This window comes from Sceloporus occidentalis, unplaced genomic scaffold (assembly GCF_023333645.1).
Source record: "Sceloporus occidentalis isolate IW3139 unplaced genomic scaffold, rSceOcc1.0.p SCAF_3, whole genome shotgun sequence".
NCBI lineage: Eukaryota > Metazoa > Chordata > Lepidosauria > Squamata > Phrynosomatidae > Sceloporus > Sceloporus occidentalis.
In genome coordinates this window covers 155,833,453-155,852,896 of record NW_028316983.1, presented here as the reverse complement: position 1 = coordinate 155,852,896, position 19,444 = coordinate 155,833,453, and the positions used below count along the sequence as shown (strand labels likewise).

The 19,444-nt window shown below is 39.6% G+C and overlaps 1 protein-coding gene across 2 annotated transcripts in view; it reads right to left on the bottom strand.

Moving 5' to 3' along the window:
- LOC149316961 (cadherin-6) overlaps window positions 1–19,444 on the bottom strand; it is a 199,253-nt gene that overhangs the window by 39,150 nt on the left and 140,659 nt on the right. For both annotated transcript variants that reach the window (XM_089516587.1, XM_089516588.1), the window contains exons 3-6: window positions 15,153–15,447; window positions 12,085–12,204; window positions 7,729–7,896; window positions 2,581–2,768 (exon numbers count right to left, since the gene is read on the bottom strand). In XM_089516587.1, coding sequence (XP_089372713.1) covers window positions 2,581–2,768; window positions 7,729–7,896; window positions 12,085–12,204; window positions 15,153–15,447 — 771 coding nt within the window. The remainder of the gene's footprint in view (window positions 1–2,580; window positions 2,769–7,728; window positions 7,897–12,084; window positions 12,205–15,152; window positions 15,448–19,444) is intronic.

The window sequence follows — 19,444 nt, the reverse complement described above, 5'->3', positions numbered from 1 at the left end:
TCCCTCAGCCTTCCTCAGTCAGAGCTAAAAAACAGCTGCTGAGGCAAGGAACAGGGAGAGAGAGTATGCCCAGGCTTGCATCCCGATTTGCAAGCCACGAGCCTTGGAAATCCTGGGGGTGAAGGGCAGAGAGAAAGAGAGAGGTTTACCCCCTTTTCCAAGCCATAAGCCTTGGAAATCTTGGAGGTTAAGGGCAGAGAGAGAGAGAGAGAGAGAGAGAGAGAGAGGTTTCTACCCCCTTTTCCAAGCCAAGATCCTTGGAAATCTTGGGGGTGAAAGGCAGAGAGAGGGGGGGAGTTCTACCCTGTTTTGCAAGCCATGAGCCTTGGAGATGCTTTTGGTAAAGGGAAGTGTGTGTGTGTGTGTGTGTTCCGAGGTTTGTTTCCCCATTTTCCATGCCGAGACTGTGACCCTTGGGAAAGATCCAGAGAGGGAGATTTAGGGAAGGAAGTGGTGCATTGTTTCCCCCTTTAGATCTTTTGTAACATGCCCCAGTGTTTGACCCTGCGTCATATCAAAATCCACGATTTTATCCCCAAAAACTGCCCTCGATTTCTACATGAGGTTGACTTCTACATGAGTTTATATGGTAAGTTCCAAAAAACAAAATAGTGTTTGAAAACTGTGCAGTTTTCAAAGACTTTCCTGCAGTGGGGAGAAAATTGCTAAAATTACCCAGTACTTCCGTCAAGAAGAAAATTAGTGACAAATTACCTCCTTAGTTTACACACTTTATCAAACGCAGCTTTAGGAGGAAATTCAGGATTCACATAAACAACAACAACCAAGCTTAGTCTACTTTCAAACCAGCAATTTTTAAAATAAAAAACCCAAAATAACATAATTTAATAATCCAGTTTCTGAACCTATGGATTTAATCTTAATTGTTCACTCAATTCTTGCTCACTCATTCTTGTTCACTTTCTTGTTCACACAATAAAAGCTATTGCTTTTACTAGGATTCCTATAGAACCATTGCTAAATCAAAATTTAAAAATGATACTAAGCTCTGTTAAAGTCTTCCCCCTAGTCATGTAGGAAGAAGAGAGGGAAGAGTAGAGCATGGAGTCTAAATACTTTGCTAGGGCCTGACTTGAAAGTTACCCACTTGTCAGTTTAAAGTTATATGCAAGCCAAAGACCATGAGTCTGTTCTAGCATACCCTACATACAACAGATGTAATGTTGTTCAAAAGAGTTGCATTTTGAGATATGCATGTGTTTGAAAGAGAGAGTAAAGGTTGGTCTTTGCACTGTATGGGTGAGCCATGTTTTGGGGGCCAAATACAGCCTCAAAATCTCTTTCCCTAGAATACCACTGAAATTAAGCAGCAAAGCATGCTGCTGAATTTCAGCAACAAACTGTTAAACAAATTAAAGGGTTTTTTTTGTTCTAGATGTGTTCTTATGCTGCAAACATAGTTTGCTAGGAAACCAGGAAAGACCCATTAAAACCAGCATTTCCTGCTTCCCCCACCCCCAGTGGCTGTTACTGATTTGCTGCCAAATCTTGTGGGACAATTTGCTGCTGGATTTCAGTGGCATGGTAATAGTCAGAGCACAACATGTGGTGTTGGGTAATGTTGGTCCCTGGATCTAAAAAAGGCCCGGTACACACGGGCAGGAAGCAGTGTGGCAACACTGATTCTAGGGTTCCGGACTGCGCAGTAACCGCATACTCAGAAAACCAAGTCTGTATGGACGCCAGCATCATGGCAGCTGACATGATGATGATGCTGCCATACAGCGACCAGACGTCGCTAGCAGGAACTGGCATCATGGCGACGCCCCTTCCTGCTTTTGATGCCGTAAAAAAAGAAGCCGCTCTAGGCGGCTTCTTTTTTGCTGCGCAGTGTTGCCCCGCAGTTTGGTTGCTGCGGCAATGCTGAGCAGCAAATAGGAGTGGCGTTTTGCCACTAGTGTGCACCGGCCCAAAGTTTTCCACCCTGGCTATAGCAGAAAATCTTGATACTCAGATCAAAATACTGAAAGTGAGTGGTGTGTGTATGAGAGAGAAATGGCATGGAGGTAATATTTGATGAGATGTAGTCATGAAGAAACCTTTTCCAGACTCACTGTGAGTAGAAGCAATGGCTATTGATCGGTCAGAGTTGAGGAGGGAAATTGTAAGTGTTAAAGATGGTGTCTTGAGGCTCTCCATGGCCAATTGACTAGGGGCCCTTCCACCCCACACAGTTATAGTATTATAATTCCATTTTAACTGCAACAGCTGCATCCTATGGAGTGATGGAGTGTGTAGCTTAGTGAAACACTAATGAAGTTCTCTGGATGAGAATTTATATCACCCTGTTCCAACTGCAAACCCCAGAATTACTAGGATGCAAACATAAAATTTAACATGGAAAAAGACTGTCATAATGGTATAATGTGAATGAGAGCCAGATCTGAACAGACATCCATAATGAGCAAAATGTTTCTTATTGCTGTCTACTCTTTGCAGAGCACACAGTACATTTGATTAACAAACAGTTAAATACTTTGTGACACCCCCTGTGTGACAAATGGAATGCATATTACAAAACATACTAAAGAACAGACAGACATTTTTGAAAATGTGCACCTTTTTCACTGTTATGATGCCTTCTTGTGTCTCCTTGTCTGTGATAACACCAAACATCTCTGAGCCATCCCCTTCAGTGATGCTGTATTCCATCTCTGCATTCTGACCCACATCAGCATCACTAGCCTTTATCCTGCCAACAGGTGAATCAGGTGGTGCAGATTCTGGGACTTTGAATTGGTAGGCACCTTAAAATAAACAGACAGAAACTTCAACAAGACAATCAGAATTATTTCACATTTTTCAAAACTCTCCACTCACATGCAGATTTTCTTGCTTTCTCAGTTGTCCATAATGTCAGTGTGATGACTAGATTATTCCTCATCCAGACTATTTACATCTTTCTGAGAATTTATGATGTTGTAAACCTGTTTTCTATCGGTGTCTGGGTTAAATGAGATGCTAGGTGCCTATAAGGACAAGCTCTTGCCCATTCTATGGTCCATTTGGCCTGGCATTAAGGGCTTTTAATGTATGCACCTTCTCTTAGACATGCAGAGTTGACACACCATAATAGTAAACTGTCTTGCAGTGCCACATCATTATTCATATAGTTCACTATTGTCAGTGGGGAGATCTTGGGCTTGTGAGATTTGCTTTTGATATATAAATATATGTCTTTTCTACAACCCTGACACCAATCAATCAGAACCTGCTGCAAAATATACACATGTAAAATTAAGGAATTATGAGTCCAGGAACTTGTTATAAGTACCAATATTTAAGTGAGGTCATTTTCCATGCATACCCATAATTAATTAAGTATAATTAAGAGAAAAGCAATTTTGTTGCTGCTAGTGTTAGACCTTTAGATGTCAATTATTCTTGCCAATCAATTCTATTATTATAATATTATAATCTATATAAAAATAGGGAGAGCCAACATGGTACAGTGGTTTGAGTGTTGGACTGGGAGACCAGGGTTTGAATCCCTGCTTGGCCATGGAAACTCATGGGGTGATCTTGGGCAAGTCACACACTCCCAGCTTCAGATGAAGGTAAGGGTAAATCTGCTTTGAACAAATTCTGCAAAACAACAACAACAACAAAAAAAACCCCTATGATAGAAAGCCTTAATGTCATCAGAAGTCAGAAAGCAGAAAATCAGAAATCACAAAGAAGTCACAGTCAGAAGGCACAGAAAGACAACAAGGGAGTTTGAACAAGAACCAGTTCCATGTCCTTGTCTTTCCTTTTCTTTGTTGTATTAATTGCTTTATGGTAGAAAGGTCAACATAGGAGGAGTTTATTGGTATTCCCATTTGATGCAAGCTTTTAAAACTCACAAAATAAGGTAAAAATAGAGATCCTTGACCATCTACCATAAGTCACATACAGATCTACTAGTAGATCCAGACCTTCTTTCTGCTCTTTCTGTTTAACATGGACTGGAAGTACCTCTCCAAGATTTCAGAGAGAGGTCTTTCCCAGCTATTATGAGGAGGACACTCCACAGATTAATCTGCATGCAAATCGTATGTTTGTGACAACTGAATTAGAGCCCTCTCTCCCAAAGTGTCTTTATGGCCATGGATCCTCACCATGCAAGCCTCATGTGGACTAGCAATTCTTGAACTGTCCTAGTTTATGGCACCATGATGTCAAACTGTAGACTATAATGGTAATGTAAAATGCACTTTATTTTCTGTACCAGAATGGTAGATTATAAGTGGGAAGATTGAACTACGTTGACATCACTGACTAGAGGGTGATATTACAGACATCAGCTTGATACTAGTCAGATGATGTAAGGATGATGTAGAAAGCTGCTGAGCCTGGCCTGGCACCTCAGACAGAACTACATGCTGCTCATTTGCAGACTCAAAACTAAACCATCCATTTGTCTACAGGCCAGCAAACAGGATAGTCATAAAAAATGTGTGGAACCTACCATGAAGAAGTGCTTAATGTCCATCTTGCTTTGTTTAAATCAGGCCTATTTCATACTGTAGCAAGCTTTTGTGTTACACCTCTCTTCACAACTGATTTTAGTAAATTCCCTTGTGATAATATTTAGGGAGCTGTATTCCCCAGAAGGAAGATGGAAAACTAAAAGCATCTATACTGTCAATGAAAGAGAATAAAACAAAGCAAACAGCTGTTGCCCAATGTGACATAGTGACACAAGTCTTAGTATAGCCCAAACCCTGTTAAGATGCTGTACTACAAATGACCCAGAGAGATTGTCTTGGGGACGTTTTGGTCATTGTAATTCTTCATCATTGTCTCAGAGTATGTGCGAAGCCAGTGGCTGGAAATGTGCAGTTTTCTTGGGGCCACAGAGTTGCTTCTCACATTATGGCCTACTCATGTCAACAGGCATTTCCTACTTCTTCTACCCACAGGCTGATGTTTGCCCTATATTATGAGCTATTCCTCAAATGGGTAAAAATATAACAAAGCAAAAACCCTTACCACCTCTTAAAATACATAGAACTTTGTGTTGTTTTAGGTCCACAGTTACAGTATTTTTTCTGGGAGGAAAGCACCTGGTGCAATCTTCCTGGCTAGTGCTATTTCAGAATGCTTCAACAACACCTTATCAGAAAGTTCCAGGCCTTTTTATTAACATGCAAGCTTTCTACAGGGAGGTTTTTGTGACATTGTATTGCACGGTTCCCAGGATAATATACTAAAGAAAATCTTCATGGTGAGGATTGAAAAAGCTAACAAACACAGGATAGAATCAAATTTCATACAAATGAAAGCAATAAAAGCAGTGTGATATTAATATGGATTATTATGGCAGTAAACCCCTGCCTCACCACCCATTGCCATCATTTGAATTAAATCCAATCTCCCCTGATCTTAATTCAGCATTACAAGGCCTAAATCTAGTTGGTTGTATCAACTGATAAAGATTCACTGAAACAATGGATTCAGTGGGATCTACTGAAACAATGTTCATTCTTTCTAGTTCATTGTTGATCCTTTCCAGTTGGCACTACCAATTGGATTCTATCCAGAAATATTAATGCAGTAATGCCTTGGAAGTGCTCCCTCTTCTCTTCTTGTCTGTCCCAGACATCCGCTACACTGCTAGTTATAGGAAGACAGGCAAGATCAGTAGCATTGCTTTTCTATGTGGATTGTTACTGATAACGAGCATGCAGTAGTCTCTCCTCTCAGTTTTGCAGGGATGTTCTTAGTGCCCATTTTAGCAATGGGTTGCCATGGGTGATTGCTATTATCACTGTTCTTGCTGTTGTTGCCATCAATTATTTGTGTGGCTATGCTGATTCCCCATATTGCATTGCATTTATTAGCAGCAAGTCACTTGCTCTTCTGTGTAGTGGGAGTTGTTGCTTAAAAGAAGAAATGTAGGTCCAAAGGAGTGTTCAGGGGGCTGAACATTGAGAATTCTCATGCCTGCTTTGCACTCACAGTCTTAATGTTCATGCACTACAGTTTCCCCTTTGGCGAAGTGGTGTGTATTCAAAAGACTGCTCCATCTTGGGTGACACTGCCCTCTGCCCCACCACCCCCAGCAGGGACCAGCTGTCATTGAAAAGAAAGTACATAGAAATATTCGCAACACATGCAGAATAACAACTGGACTAATTTTCCTCCCATTGTAACACAATTGATCTCACTGTAATTTCTTTTGACTCTTAAATCATGCTTTATAATACCACAGGCACTAGACAGAGGTGAAGAGAAACCAGCTTAGATGTAATTGGCAATTGTCATCAACAGAAAGCTTATTGGAACTAATCAGTATCTTTAATGGCAGGAAAAATAGAATAATAATAAAAAGGAGTAAGGCAGTGAAACTAAAAAGGGTTGCAGTTTCCCTTGAGGGAAGGAGGGGAATATTGAAATTCTGTATTAAGGAAACCAATTCTGAACAAAGAATAGATATCTTTCTGGCCATGATAAATTATCAATCTGTTTTATTTCTCTAAATTGACATAGTTTTGCCCTCCATATGGTGATCAAAAATTAGGCAGAAATCCCAACTCAGAATCAGATTTCTTCCAATTTTTCTCCTACAGTTTCAGGTACATGTTTACAAACATGACTAGAAGTGTGTGTGTTATAATGGGGTTTCTCTCATTATCTGGGCAGTACAGCTGAGGGAATAGTCTTCTTTCTAGGTTACAAAGGCTTAATAAGGTGATCGTGTCAACTTGCATTAATTTGGGGTCAGTGGCACAAGAAGTCACAGGTTATGAGAGACAACTGCCCAACAAGATGGCTAGCCTGGGAGAAACTTACAGACACTCCAAGAGAAGTGATACAAAAGCGGCAGGTGACCACAAGGGAGAGGTCTAACAAAGAAGAGCATGATGCTAGCGAGGAGTCTGGTGTCCCCCCCCCCCCCAAAGTGGGACAATTTCCAAAGCATCCCTTTGCTCTACTTTGTTAGACTTTCCTAGGCATTTTATAATATTTATAATATATCTGAGAAGGATCTCAATGGTTCAGCCTTCTGCCTAACTGGCCATCTTATTGGGCAATTGCTGTCTCCTCACTTCACAGTGTGTCTATATTTAATTAAAATATGCCATTTCCAAGCAGCTAAGTTCTATATCACATGTTATCACACTGATTATTTTATGTTTTTTAAAAAGTTGTAATGGGTTTGTGCACGTGCATTGCCAACATGGTGTTTTGGAGCCACAATTTGCAAGGTCAAAGAACCCCAATGTTTTGAGTAGCAGGAATGCTGCTGTTTTCTGCCACTAACTAAGATTGTCTTTAGCTTTGAGTGTGGAGTATGGATATTCCCAGCAAGAAGAGATAGCTGTGAACTATCTCTGTTGTAATTAAAAGTATTTGATGGTGGCTTGGTTTTGAATGGACAGTTAAAAAGATTCATTAGTGTTACCTGCTGCTGGTAGAGATGAAAACTACAAGAGCTGGTCTGCTGATGCAGATGAATATAACTTCCAAATTTTGGGATTTTCCTGGCAGGGGGCACCTATGGAGAAGGCTATTCCGTGTGTTTGCCCTTCAAAATATGCCACTAAGCAATTCTTTCTAATATGATGTAAAACTCATTTCCCCTCAAATAATAACAATCTTCTTCAACATGTTTAAGTATAACTATGAAGCCATGGTGCACTCATGAAGTTCACATCATCTGACTGAAGAGCTGATAAGTAGATTTAGCTAAATAAATTAGGATAATTAAATATTCCTTACTCTGAGGGAAGCGAGGTGGATTGTCATTGACATCAGTCAGTGTGATATTCACTGTAGTGGTTCCTGATAATCCACCCATCTGACCTCCCATGTCTTTTGCCTGGATGACCACTTGGTATTGCTCTCTGTTTTCTCGATCCATGTTCAGCAAAGCTGTTTTGATGATGCCTGGAAATGAGAAAATTAAGGACATTACCGAAAATACTGATTTTTGTGGGTGTGTTGGAAAACACCTACACTCAATAACATATCTCCCCCTATATGAACCTCTCTGTAGGCCTAGTTCAGCCATTAAGCTGGGTAAGGCTCTCACCTTGAGTAGTCGATCTTTAAAGGGAGGAAATGTAATTATTTACTTGTTATTGTTGCATTTTTTTATTGCCAGTGATGGAAGAGGTACTTATGATAATTTGTTTGATCCTTGGGCCCTGTCAAATCACACAGTTATACCACTATGATTCCTTTAGCTGCCATAACAATTTCCTATAGAAATCTGTGATTAGCTGTTTTGGAAAAGGTATTTAGAATTCTCAGCCAGAGAGCGCTAGTGCCTCACCAAACTACAAGCCCCCAGGTTTGTATAGATTGCTGCCCTTAGTTAAAGTAGAATCACAGTGCTATAATTGTGTACTGTGAAAGGTGACTGATGTGACTGATTTCAGGTACTATTTGATGTGAAGGAGATTTGGTGGCAGCTTTAGCCTGTCTTACTTGGGTGGCAAAAAATGTCTTGGTGTGGTCCTACCTTCTTTTCGGAGCTTCTTATCAGTGAGTGGAGTTCTTTTCTAGACATCCCTTTTGAAAAAGATGTAGTTAAACAAAGGGATTTAGTCATTTTTTTCTTTAGCAAGGTAGCTATGCATTTTAGATTCCGAGCTTAATGGTTTCAAGTCCTCCACTGACCTTTGGTCACTATCTATTACTTCATTTACAAGAACATGTGGTAAGCCTGCCCTGTTGCATTTGGGAGCCCTTCTGCTCATTTTTCGGGGAGGGGGCACTAGATATATGAAGCAACATCCAAGTATGAAAGCAGTATTGCTGATCTTTTGTGGTGCTACAACTCTGATATTTCCTTGCTTCATGCGTCTTATTCCTTTCATGCAGCCTTCAGTGGGAAATAAAATGTACAGGGACCCCAGAACTGTTTTTAATGTGGGGAAAGGCTCAAGTCTGGCAGACATTATGAATTTTGTGTACCTGCATATATATTTTTACAAAACAGTAAAAACACAGAATACAGTGAATAATAATAACAATAACAATAATAATAATAATAACAATAATGCCACTAACTAAAGCTGATAACAAGGTGACTACCATGACTGCAATGACAAAATAATAAGTATACAGGGGGAGCCATGTTGGCCATATACAAAGTACAATGACATCCAAAATCCATAAAACAGTGATACCTCTTTATTGCGACAATCTTGAAAACTTGTAACATGTATTTTGTGCATTTTGGTTTGCCTAGTAAAGGTATCATTGTTTTGTGGATTTTGGATGTTACTATAAAATAATAAATGAAATATTATATCAATGTTTAAAGCATAAAATTAATATATAAAGGAAGAAGGAAAGTATATACAATCCCATTAAGGAAATGATAAAATGGCTGTAAATGAGGTTGGTAATTAGCTCAACCACATAGGAGTGTTGGTGGTCCTGATCCTTAGTGCCTAATAATAATAATAATAATAATAATAATAATAATTCATTTATACCCCCTCTTCAGCCAAGCCTATCAGAGCAGCTTACCAATTCAGGAGGATCTCAGCCCCCGCCCCCAAGCCTAAGTTTAGAGGGGGCATAAGCCTCCCTGGCCACTTGTTGTGAGGTGCACGAATGTGTGTTGTTGTGTGCCTTCAAGTCACTTCTGATTTATGGTGACCGTAAGGCAAACCCATCATATGGTTTTCTTGGCAATAATTGTGTAGAGGAGCTTTGCCATTGCCTTCCCCTGAGGCTGAGAGCATGTGACTTGCCCAAGGTCACCCAGTGTGTTTCATGGCCAAGCATAAATATATGGGCCCATACAGGCAGGCCAAAATAAAGCTGCTGTGGGTCAGTTTGGAGGTATGTTTTTTAAATGACACACACATATTAAGAGGCCAGAAGCTGTGCCAAAGCTGCACTCCAGTCCTTAGGAGTGGAGCATGGCTTTGGTGAGGCTTCTGGCCTCTTAGGATGCATGCCTCATTTAAACAGCATACCTCCAAAGTGACCCGAAGCAGCTTTATTTTGGCCTGTCTGTATGTGCTCATATGTTTTGTTAAAAGACTTTTTGGTTTAAAAGCCGTTCCTGATATGTGCTTATCTTCTCCAATATAATTTAAAGTTTGGGAAGCAGTCTATATGTTTTATGACACATTTTCAAAAAAATATTTGCACAAAATAGAAAAGCAGCCTAGAAACCTTGCAGAATAAATTTACCTCTCTGCCTTATCCTCTTGACTACAGCCAGTAAGCAATTGCTGCAGTTACCCTGTTGTAAATATTTAACTGTTGCCGAGTTGCTGCACTAAATTACAGCCTTGCTTAACTTTATCTAGTGCCTTTGCTTGTGTAACTGTCACCTTGTCAGCAACAGCCGCTACAGAGGAAGAAAAGCACGCAAGCTGTCTGCATGTGTTGCTGGTTTGTACCATTCTTTTATCGGCCTATTAATCTCATGCTAAAATCTTTTGAGTTTCTAAAGGCAGCATAATTCCCTCCTCCCTGCACACCACACACTGCTTACTTTCTTGTGTCTTTGTGTGTTTTCCCACACCCATTTTTCCCCTCCAGGTTTTATTTCGACATGCTGGGCAAAAGCAATTGGGCTGGCTTTAGCAAGGTTTCATTCAATATAGAGTACACAAACAAGAAACAGAAAGAAATTTGCTGGAACATAGCAAGTTCCTAAGCAGCTTTTCTATACATTTGAAAAAAGAAAGCACAGGAGAGAAGTTAAAAATTCCTGTTGGCTCTCCTAAGAGATTTTCATTGTCTTTGCAGAGTTGCTCCCATCACTCTTCTTTCTGTTCAGGCTGGGAGAGTCATTTCTGATAAAGCCAAAATGATACTGCTTGGGTGAAGAGGTGATGTATCAGCAAGCTCAAGGGGATTCCACTGCTTGCAGGGGTTTAAAATACCCCTTGAAAAAAGAACTGTGCAGGGGATACCACAAAACCACTCAATTAGGACTGAACATGCTTAGTGCCCATCAAATACTAACTCAGTGTTGGAGTAGGATTGGAAAACTGAGGAATGGATTGGCTGAAATACTGAATCGGGAGCACTCCAAACTGCAACATTTTTTTTGCAATTCCCGTAAGTCGTTCCCACTTATTTATCTACTAAAACCAGGTTCCCAGGGTTCACTCATACTCTCATGTGTCTTAGAATCAAAATGAGGAGGCTTTGCATTACAGCCTCAGCTAAGGCAAGGATTTTGTTTCTGTTCATTTTGGTGAAGATTTTATCAAAATTTGCACACTTCTTTGTATGCAGAAATGAAACAGCTTTAGATGTAAATAAATAAATAAGTAAAATATGAGAGAAAGGGAAAAAATGGAGGCAGGAGTTAACTGTTTCATTTATTCAGGGTCCAAAAAGAAACATTAAAATGTGTGGATTTTAGTTCCTGTGTATTCGACCAACCTGGTGCTGAATTAACAATGCCACATCTCCCCCTCCCCCCTGAAAAAACAAAACAAAAATAATTTCTTATCTCTAGTAAGTTGTGAGTAAACACTGAGTACAGGAAACAAGTATAACAGGGCCCTCTCCACACTAGGAATAGCTGTAGCTATTAAATTTGGTTGGTCCAAATGGGAGAGATTTTTATAAAAGGTTACTTTGGAGGGTGGGGCTATACCGGTATATCAACATTTGCAATTTTCTTCACATTTGCGACTGAAAGAACTTGAGATATCTCAAAATTGGAATTTGGGAAGAAACAGAACCAATGGATTTTCTCCATCCCTAAATTTAACTGGAGATGCTTGACTGTCTGCATACCAGGATGTGAGCCATGGCACAAATTCCCCTGTCTTCTTTCTTTTCTTTCCCCGCACCTAAGCAATCAAAAGTACTGCTTTTAATGAAAGAATCCTAAATATGCCCAATGGTTGGTTTTTTTAAATGAGTGGAAAGCTGGTCCTTACAGTTCCTGTTTACCACGTTAAAAATGCACATACCCTGAGATGAAAATAATAGGTTATGTTTGTAGATTTATCACTCCATTGGGCCTTCTGCACCAAGTCAAATGGAAGTTTTTTGCAGAATTTGCCTAATATGTCCTAGTTTAACTTAGCTTGTCATTTTAAATTATGGAGGTTGTCAGAGAATGACAGATTAAGGTCTCCTGACCTGATTCAGACTCAACGGAAAAATATGGCTGCCCCTGGAGAATGCTGTAGACCACTCTTGCGCTGTTCCCGTACGTAGGGTCATCGGCGTCAGTTGCTGTGACTTGCACAACAAATGTACCTGCAGTCATAAAATATAGAAAAAATATGCTGTTTGGCCAAAGGACATCATTTAAAATTGTCACTCTTCCTTCCAGCCGGATGCATGCACTCATTACCTAGAGTTTCCATTTCCAAGGGGTTTCAGGGGGCAGAGGCTAGAAATAGATTTGGGAGGCAGGTCAAGATCTACAGCAAGGTTTCTTCATTCATATATGAATATTTGTCCTGGCTTATGTACCTTGCATAATTTACAAAAAAATCATGTGGAAGTCTCCCTGAAATATGGAGCTGAAAATTGTTTATCCTGTTTAAAATGGCATTCCAGGGTCAAAGCAGACATACCTTGTAGAGATGTAACTCATCCCTAAGGCTGCATCTGCACTACAGAAATAATTCAGGTTGACACCATGTTAACTGCCATGATTGAATACTATGAAATTTTGGGAATTGTAGTTTTGTGAGACATTTAGGCTCCTCTGTCAGAGAACACTAGTGCCACCACAAATGACAAATCCCAGAATTCCATAGCATTGAGCCATGATAGTTAAAGTTGTGTCTACTTGGATTATTTTAACAGTGCAGATGCAGCCTGTTCCTTCTTGAAGCAAACAATAAGTAATTTTAGCAATTTTGTGTTTCTGTCCAAGACTGCTTTTTTTTACACAAAACCCAGCAAATGTGAACAAAAATCTCACACAATAAAAACTGTACCGAATACATACATACACACACACACACACACGCCAAAAAAAGGGGGTACATTTTCATCATGCAAGATTCCTGTTTATTGCCTGGAAACAGTATTTTTTTGTGCAACCCCCACACTTCTCATGCAAAAAAACTTACACCTTTTTTCTGTGCAGAATGATTTTTCAAAACACTTTGGAACATATGAAAAAATATTTGTTTTCTGCACAACAGGAAGAAAACTGGAAATTATTATTCTCAAATTATATTTGAGAACAGAATAGTTGCATCTGCAGCTGCCAATCTAGGTGGGCTTTGAAAAGGATTGTGTGCATTAAAGGACAGGTCTACTCATGGCTATTAGCCATGCATTTAACAAATTGATCCTCCAGGTACTATAGAATTATGCCAGATCTGAGTTCCAGATGTGGGGGACTTAAAGCCATGGAAATCTAGTATCCTTGTGCCATTGCTTTAGAGCTTTCAAAAGTATCCTGCTGGTCACTACTGGAAAAAAGAATACTATACTACAATGAAACCTCACATGATCCTACAAGGTGATATGCATATGAAGATATATCAGCAAATAGCAGATGAATATTTGGTTGACATATATGATGGTAACTTACTATGATTTGCATGTAACCATGAGGGAGCTGGGAATTTGTAACATCCTTCTAATTGGTTAGGGAGAGTTTTTAAACTGGGTGCAGGTACAATCCTGGCAGGAGATTACAAACAACTAGCTTCTCTCATGGATCCATGTGCCCTGTCCTCATTATCCCTTGATATAAGATCATTTGGGTTGACTGCATCATCTCTTTATAGCAAGGGTGGCCAGGCTTACTTAATGTAGAAGCCCATATAATAAACCTCAGATGCTTTAGGGCCAGAAAACATGAACAAATATTACACAAACATTGTTACTGTTACATGCACATTTTGTTACACATTTTTTTATAATTATTAAGAAATGCATGCACATGTATGGTGTACTGTTACAAGCTGTTTGTAAAAAATGACTGAAAAAAATGGCAACCTGTGATTTCGATAATTATTGAGAATATGTTATTGGAATAACTGAGTCCTTATATTGTTAGTTAGAGAAGCTATGAATAATTGTATGTGTTAATAACCATCATAAGGAAAATCCGGTGTCATCTTTTCCCCTCTGTTTAGTTTGTTTCTATTTCTTACTTTCTCTTCCTCTTTTGTATTTTCTTTTTTTCCCCTTTTACTTTCTATTTTGGTACGCTTTAGTGTACTTTTGAAAACTGTAATAAAATATTTTTAAAAAGAAATATGTGCGCAAAATAGTACTTATTCATGTGTGTAGTATTTATACAACTGTTATTTTGTATTAGCTACTAAAATCACAAAGTACACATTTTGAAAGCAAATGTTTTCAAAATCCTGGCCGAGTGGTATTTTAACTATATTGGGTGTATTTAATACAGTACTGAACTTTGGAAGCATCTAAGAAAAATGTGCAAATTTGCATTCTATTAACATTAAATGAAATTGCTGAAATAAAAATAGTCGGGGTAAAAACAGATATTTGGAATGATATTTATTTGACTTGGTAAATATCTAGTCAAAACAAGGAGAAAAATATGTAAACCAACAGTAAATCCTTACTAATCCAAAATTTTTGTAATCTCTGACTCAAGTCTTGCATTAAAATTAGGATTTAAATTCTTAAATATATTTAGCCACCCTGAACATTAAACTTATGTTTTAATCCAGTGGGCTCTCAGTTTATATCCAGTAAATAATTATAAATCTTGGTTTTTTAAATTTACATTTTATAGGAATTGTAATGCAAAAAGGAGCTCAGCCAACATGTTTTCTTGAGCCTCACATTACATGTCAAAACATGTGGATCCATTGTTTGGCTGTCCTTGCTCTAGACCCTCGTTGTTTCTCTCAAACTACCAAGAGGGGTTTATTCCACATGGCATGCCAATAATATAGGCCAGTGATGGTGAACCTTTTCGAGGCCAAGTGCCCAAACTGCAACCCAAAACCCACTTATTTATTGCCAAGTGCCATGTCCCTCTGGCTTTCTAGTAACAAACTCTGTGCTGGGACGATGGCACATGTGCCCACAGAGAGGGCTCTGAGTGCCACATCTGGTACACATGCCACAGGTTTGCCATCACTGAATAGGCTGAATAGAACCATGCTTTACAATTTGATGAAACCTAGAAAATCCAGAAATGCCTATAGACCATCTAGCAGAAAACCAGTGTCTGCATTGTTGACTGATCTGACACCTACCTACATCAGACATTTCTGGAACGCTAGCATTGTAAAGGTCCTTTGTAAACAGTGGCTCATTATCATTGATATCGTGGATCTTAATGATGAACTCTGACTCTGGCTCCACTGGTCTTCCAGTCCTTTTGTTGATAGCCTGAGCGCGAAGAATGTAAACAGGTTTCTCTTCCCTGTCTAGTCTCCTTGTAGCCTGAATGTCCCCAGTGTTTTCATTGATAATGAAAAGGTCTCCTGCTCCATCTCCAGAAAGGATGTATTTAAGCGAACCATCTCCTCTGTCCTGGTCAGAGTGAAGCTGTGAGAAAATAAGAATTTGAAACAAAGGGATAAATTATTGGGAAATGATTCCGGAGGCTGCATTTCTGTCAACTATGATTCTGATTGAATCATCTAGAATTCCCGTGAGATTATTTACTAGATTGCTCATCTCAATCCCCCTCTAGACACTTTCCCATCAGCAGATATTTCCAATAGCCAAGTCTCATTAAGGCAAGGCAAGAATATCTTTTTTTTAAAGTGACTATTATAAAAAGAGGGCTTAAGAAGCACGCACTGTGCTAGCTGTGAATGTTGAAGTCTGGCCAACTTGATTTTATTGGCTTCTAATTTGAAAGGGCAGATTAGGAGCCAGCAAGCACAGTTTGTCTTAGGTTCACACAAGATGTTAAGTTAAATGTGGATTTGCATCCAATGTGCTAGCTTTTAAAAGTGCAGACAGCAGCAGTGGAGTGTGTCACTTAATGGAACCACATGGAGGATGAATTTCACCAATTTCCACTTTGTTATGGTCTCAATGAAAATTCACCCCGAGAACCAGTATTTCTGTTAAGAGAAAACCCACTACAGTACTTTCACTGAAGAAGGGTTTTTTGAGATATAGGTTAGAAATTCTATCTTTGATAGGCTGCATCCACACAGCAGAAATAATCCAGATTGACACCACTTTAAGTGCCATGGCTCAAAGCTATGGAATTCTGGAATTGTCGTTTTGTGAGACATTTAGCCTTCTCTGTCAGAGAACTCTGGTACCACAATAAACTACAATTCTTGGAATTCCATAGCATTGAGCCATGGCAGTTAAAGTGGTGTCAATCTGGATTATTCCTACCATGTGGATGCAGCCTTAATCTAGGAAATGGAAGTCTTACCTGTAGTGTTATTGTCCCTGAGTGGCTTTTCAAAAGCTCAAATTTATGCCTTCAGAAAACAGAGATTCAGTGATATTACAATTCCCTTCTCCCTAGTTCAAAAATATTTCCCTGTGAAATTATCTAGACACTTTTTTTGGATGTTTGCTGTTGGTATAATTTCATGTCTCTTTCTCCTTCGTTCATATGAGCATTGTATTGGCAAAGTTCTGTGATCTCCTTCTGGCCTCTTGAATCCTTGGATTCTTAGGAACTTGGTCAGAAGAGCATGCTGATTTGTTAATCCCTCTTGACCAAAATAAGATGAAGCCTAAATCCTGTAGTTAGTCTGAACTAGAGTAGAGCCATCAAATCATTTATATTTACCTATGTGTTGACTCATCACTCAACCATACAATTAATCTACTCTAGTTGGGACTGACCAACAGAATCCAAACCATGCTATCTTTTTTCTTTTTTGTTTGAATCTCACGTGATCTGACTTTGTAACTTGATTTTATCAGCCGAAGCAATCTGCATATGTGTTTGAACCTTCAGCACTTACTGAGATTGTCTGCTCTCTCTTAGATGCAATCAGCAAACAGTGATTTCATTTTCTATGAAGGACTGAGGCATTTCAAATGCCCGGAGGGACAACAAGAAAGAAATTACTGCACAGCTTGTTTTACATTGATGGCAATTAAATTACACCCATTTTTGTGATTTTTTAAAAGAAAAACTCCTGAGGATGCAAGGTTAGAAGGTTAGTTAAAAGCCTGAGCATGAGCCCTGATTTCCTGGCACTCTAGAAAATTAAGACTTTGCAAAATAGAACAAAAATGCTAAATGCAAGAAAATACACATTACATTGACCGATTTGGAAAAAAATGTGCACAACAACCTTCTCTTGGTGCTATGTCAATGTGCTGGACTGTAACCCTAACCATTTCCAACCAAAATGGACAACAGCATACTTGAAAGGTGCCAGTTTGGAGAAAGTTGTGTGTACCATATCAAAGTAATTTGCTATGCTTTTTAAAAATGAGAACAGCGGCAAAAACAAAAGCTCCATCTTCACACCCAGCTTAAAACTACACATTCAGGGCTGGTAGAAATAAATAGTTATTTTTAATATATGCCAAAGTAAAAGCTGCAGATTGTCTTTGTCATTATTGCAAAGATGTATTGACAAGATCAGCACCTATCAAGGTTTAATTTTTGCATCACATTCTTCGGAAAGTGACAGTTTCTGAAGAAAGAACTTTTTTTGCACATTCACACACACACATTTTCTTAAAATGTCAGCTTCCTGATTCCTTACTGTTTCATCATCTTTGTATACAAGACAAATTTTCAAAGAGCAGGCTGTTTCACAAATGTATGTTACATGAAGTCTCACTGGTGGGATACAGACTGCCCCTTTGGGGCGGCCTGCACCCGCCCCTTTCCCCGATGGATTGAGGCCACAGCTGCCACAGCGGCAGCCCTGGAGGCCCCGATCCGCTGCTTTTCCTGGCCTCGGTGAAGCGGCAAAACGCCACTTCCCCGTGGCCTGGAAAGGGCTTCATGCCCCAAGGACACCCCAACAGCAGTGAGGAAAGGGAGTAAGGGGCCCCTCAGCCTCTCTCTGTATCGCTGTTGCAGCCATTTAAAGGCCGCACCAGTGATACGCACGACAGAAGGAGCTCCAAAACAGAGCTCCTTCTGGCACTGCTGAAAGGGCGCCAGAAGCGCCCGGCAGTGGCACCAGGACATCATGTCTGCACTGTGCTGTTTGGCTGTGGTGCGGCCGTGACGTCGTAATGGCGGTGCCCATGTAGACAGGGCGCCGCCATTACAACGCCGTGGTTACGTGCTAGGGTTGTGGGGCATCGGTAAGGGACGCCCCGAGGCAACCCTAGCACGTATCCAGGTCGGTGCTTTGCCACTGATTACTAAATGTTTAATAACCTTTGGACAAATGCCATAACTGTTTTGATTATAAAACATTGACTAGAATCCTGTTGATGATATACCAACATGGTTATGCCAGTGTAGGTACTTGTGAGGCAATTGTAGAAGTAGGTATCTAATACCTCTTTATACAATGGACTATTTGAAGGCTCTATGATATACTTCTATACCCAGGCACTGACTGGCTGTGGGGTTGAGCCAGGACCTGTTCCAGCTGAAATTTTGCATCTGAGGAAGAAAAGCAGTCTTACAATGCATGCAGATGCTGCTCCTTCTACTTTGGCTTCAGAAGACTACATATCCCTACAGCTGGTCACTGAATAAAGGGAATAAAGCTACACTCAGGGAAGATCTGGAGAAGATGGAATAGTCTCAACCTCCCTGGAGAATTAGTGTAAGTACAAAGGGAAAAACCTAAGTTCCACCAAGAGGCTTCTTGGATTTTGATTACTGTCTTTTTGATCTATTATCGATAGATAATCCAGTCGGTCCTTCTTATACACAGATTTTTTTATACACGGAGTCAAGCATCCATGGTTTGAAAATGTTCAAAGAAGTATAAATTTCAAATATCAAACCTTGATTTTCTAATTTTTATAAGGGACACCATTTTGCTATGTCATTATATTAATGGGACTTGAGCATCCACGGATTTTGTTATCCACTGGGGATCTTGGAACCAAACCCCAGCGTATAACAAGGGTCCACTGTACCAACATATTGGATAATTCTAGACAGACAACTGGTTGACTCAGACAATCAAAAAATTCTGCTTCAGTAAACCAGGAAAAAGTGATGGCTTTGATTGCTCTCTCCATTGTTGGCTGAGTTTCAGAAAAGACTTTATTAAACCACAGTTTACCATGATATTTGAGTTGGCATGTCCATTTAACCTTCTGTCAACAAATAAAGAGTGAAGTGTACCACAACAGTGCCAAATAAGCTAACCAAATTTTGGTGTCAGATTTTCATATCTCCATCTTCATATTGTAGCTTTTCATCTCTATATCTTACAGGTATTCCTTGACCATGAGAATTGCTTGGTATTTCATCCCATCCTCTCAACACTAGTGAAAAACTGATGTTTTTGTTCCTTCAGCTTTCAGGGTCAACGCTGCCTTTACTGGAACTAGAAAATGAAAAAGCATATCCTCGAGGTGTTAGGGGTCAGAGCAGCACCACAAAGTGCTATATATAGATGCTTAAACAGAA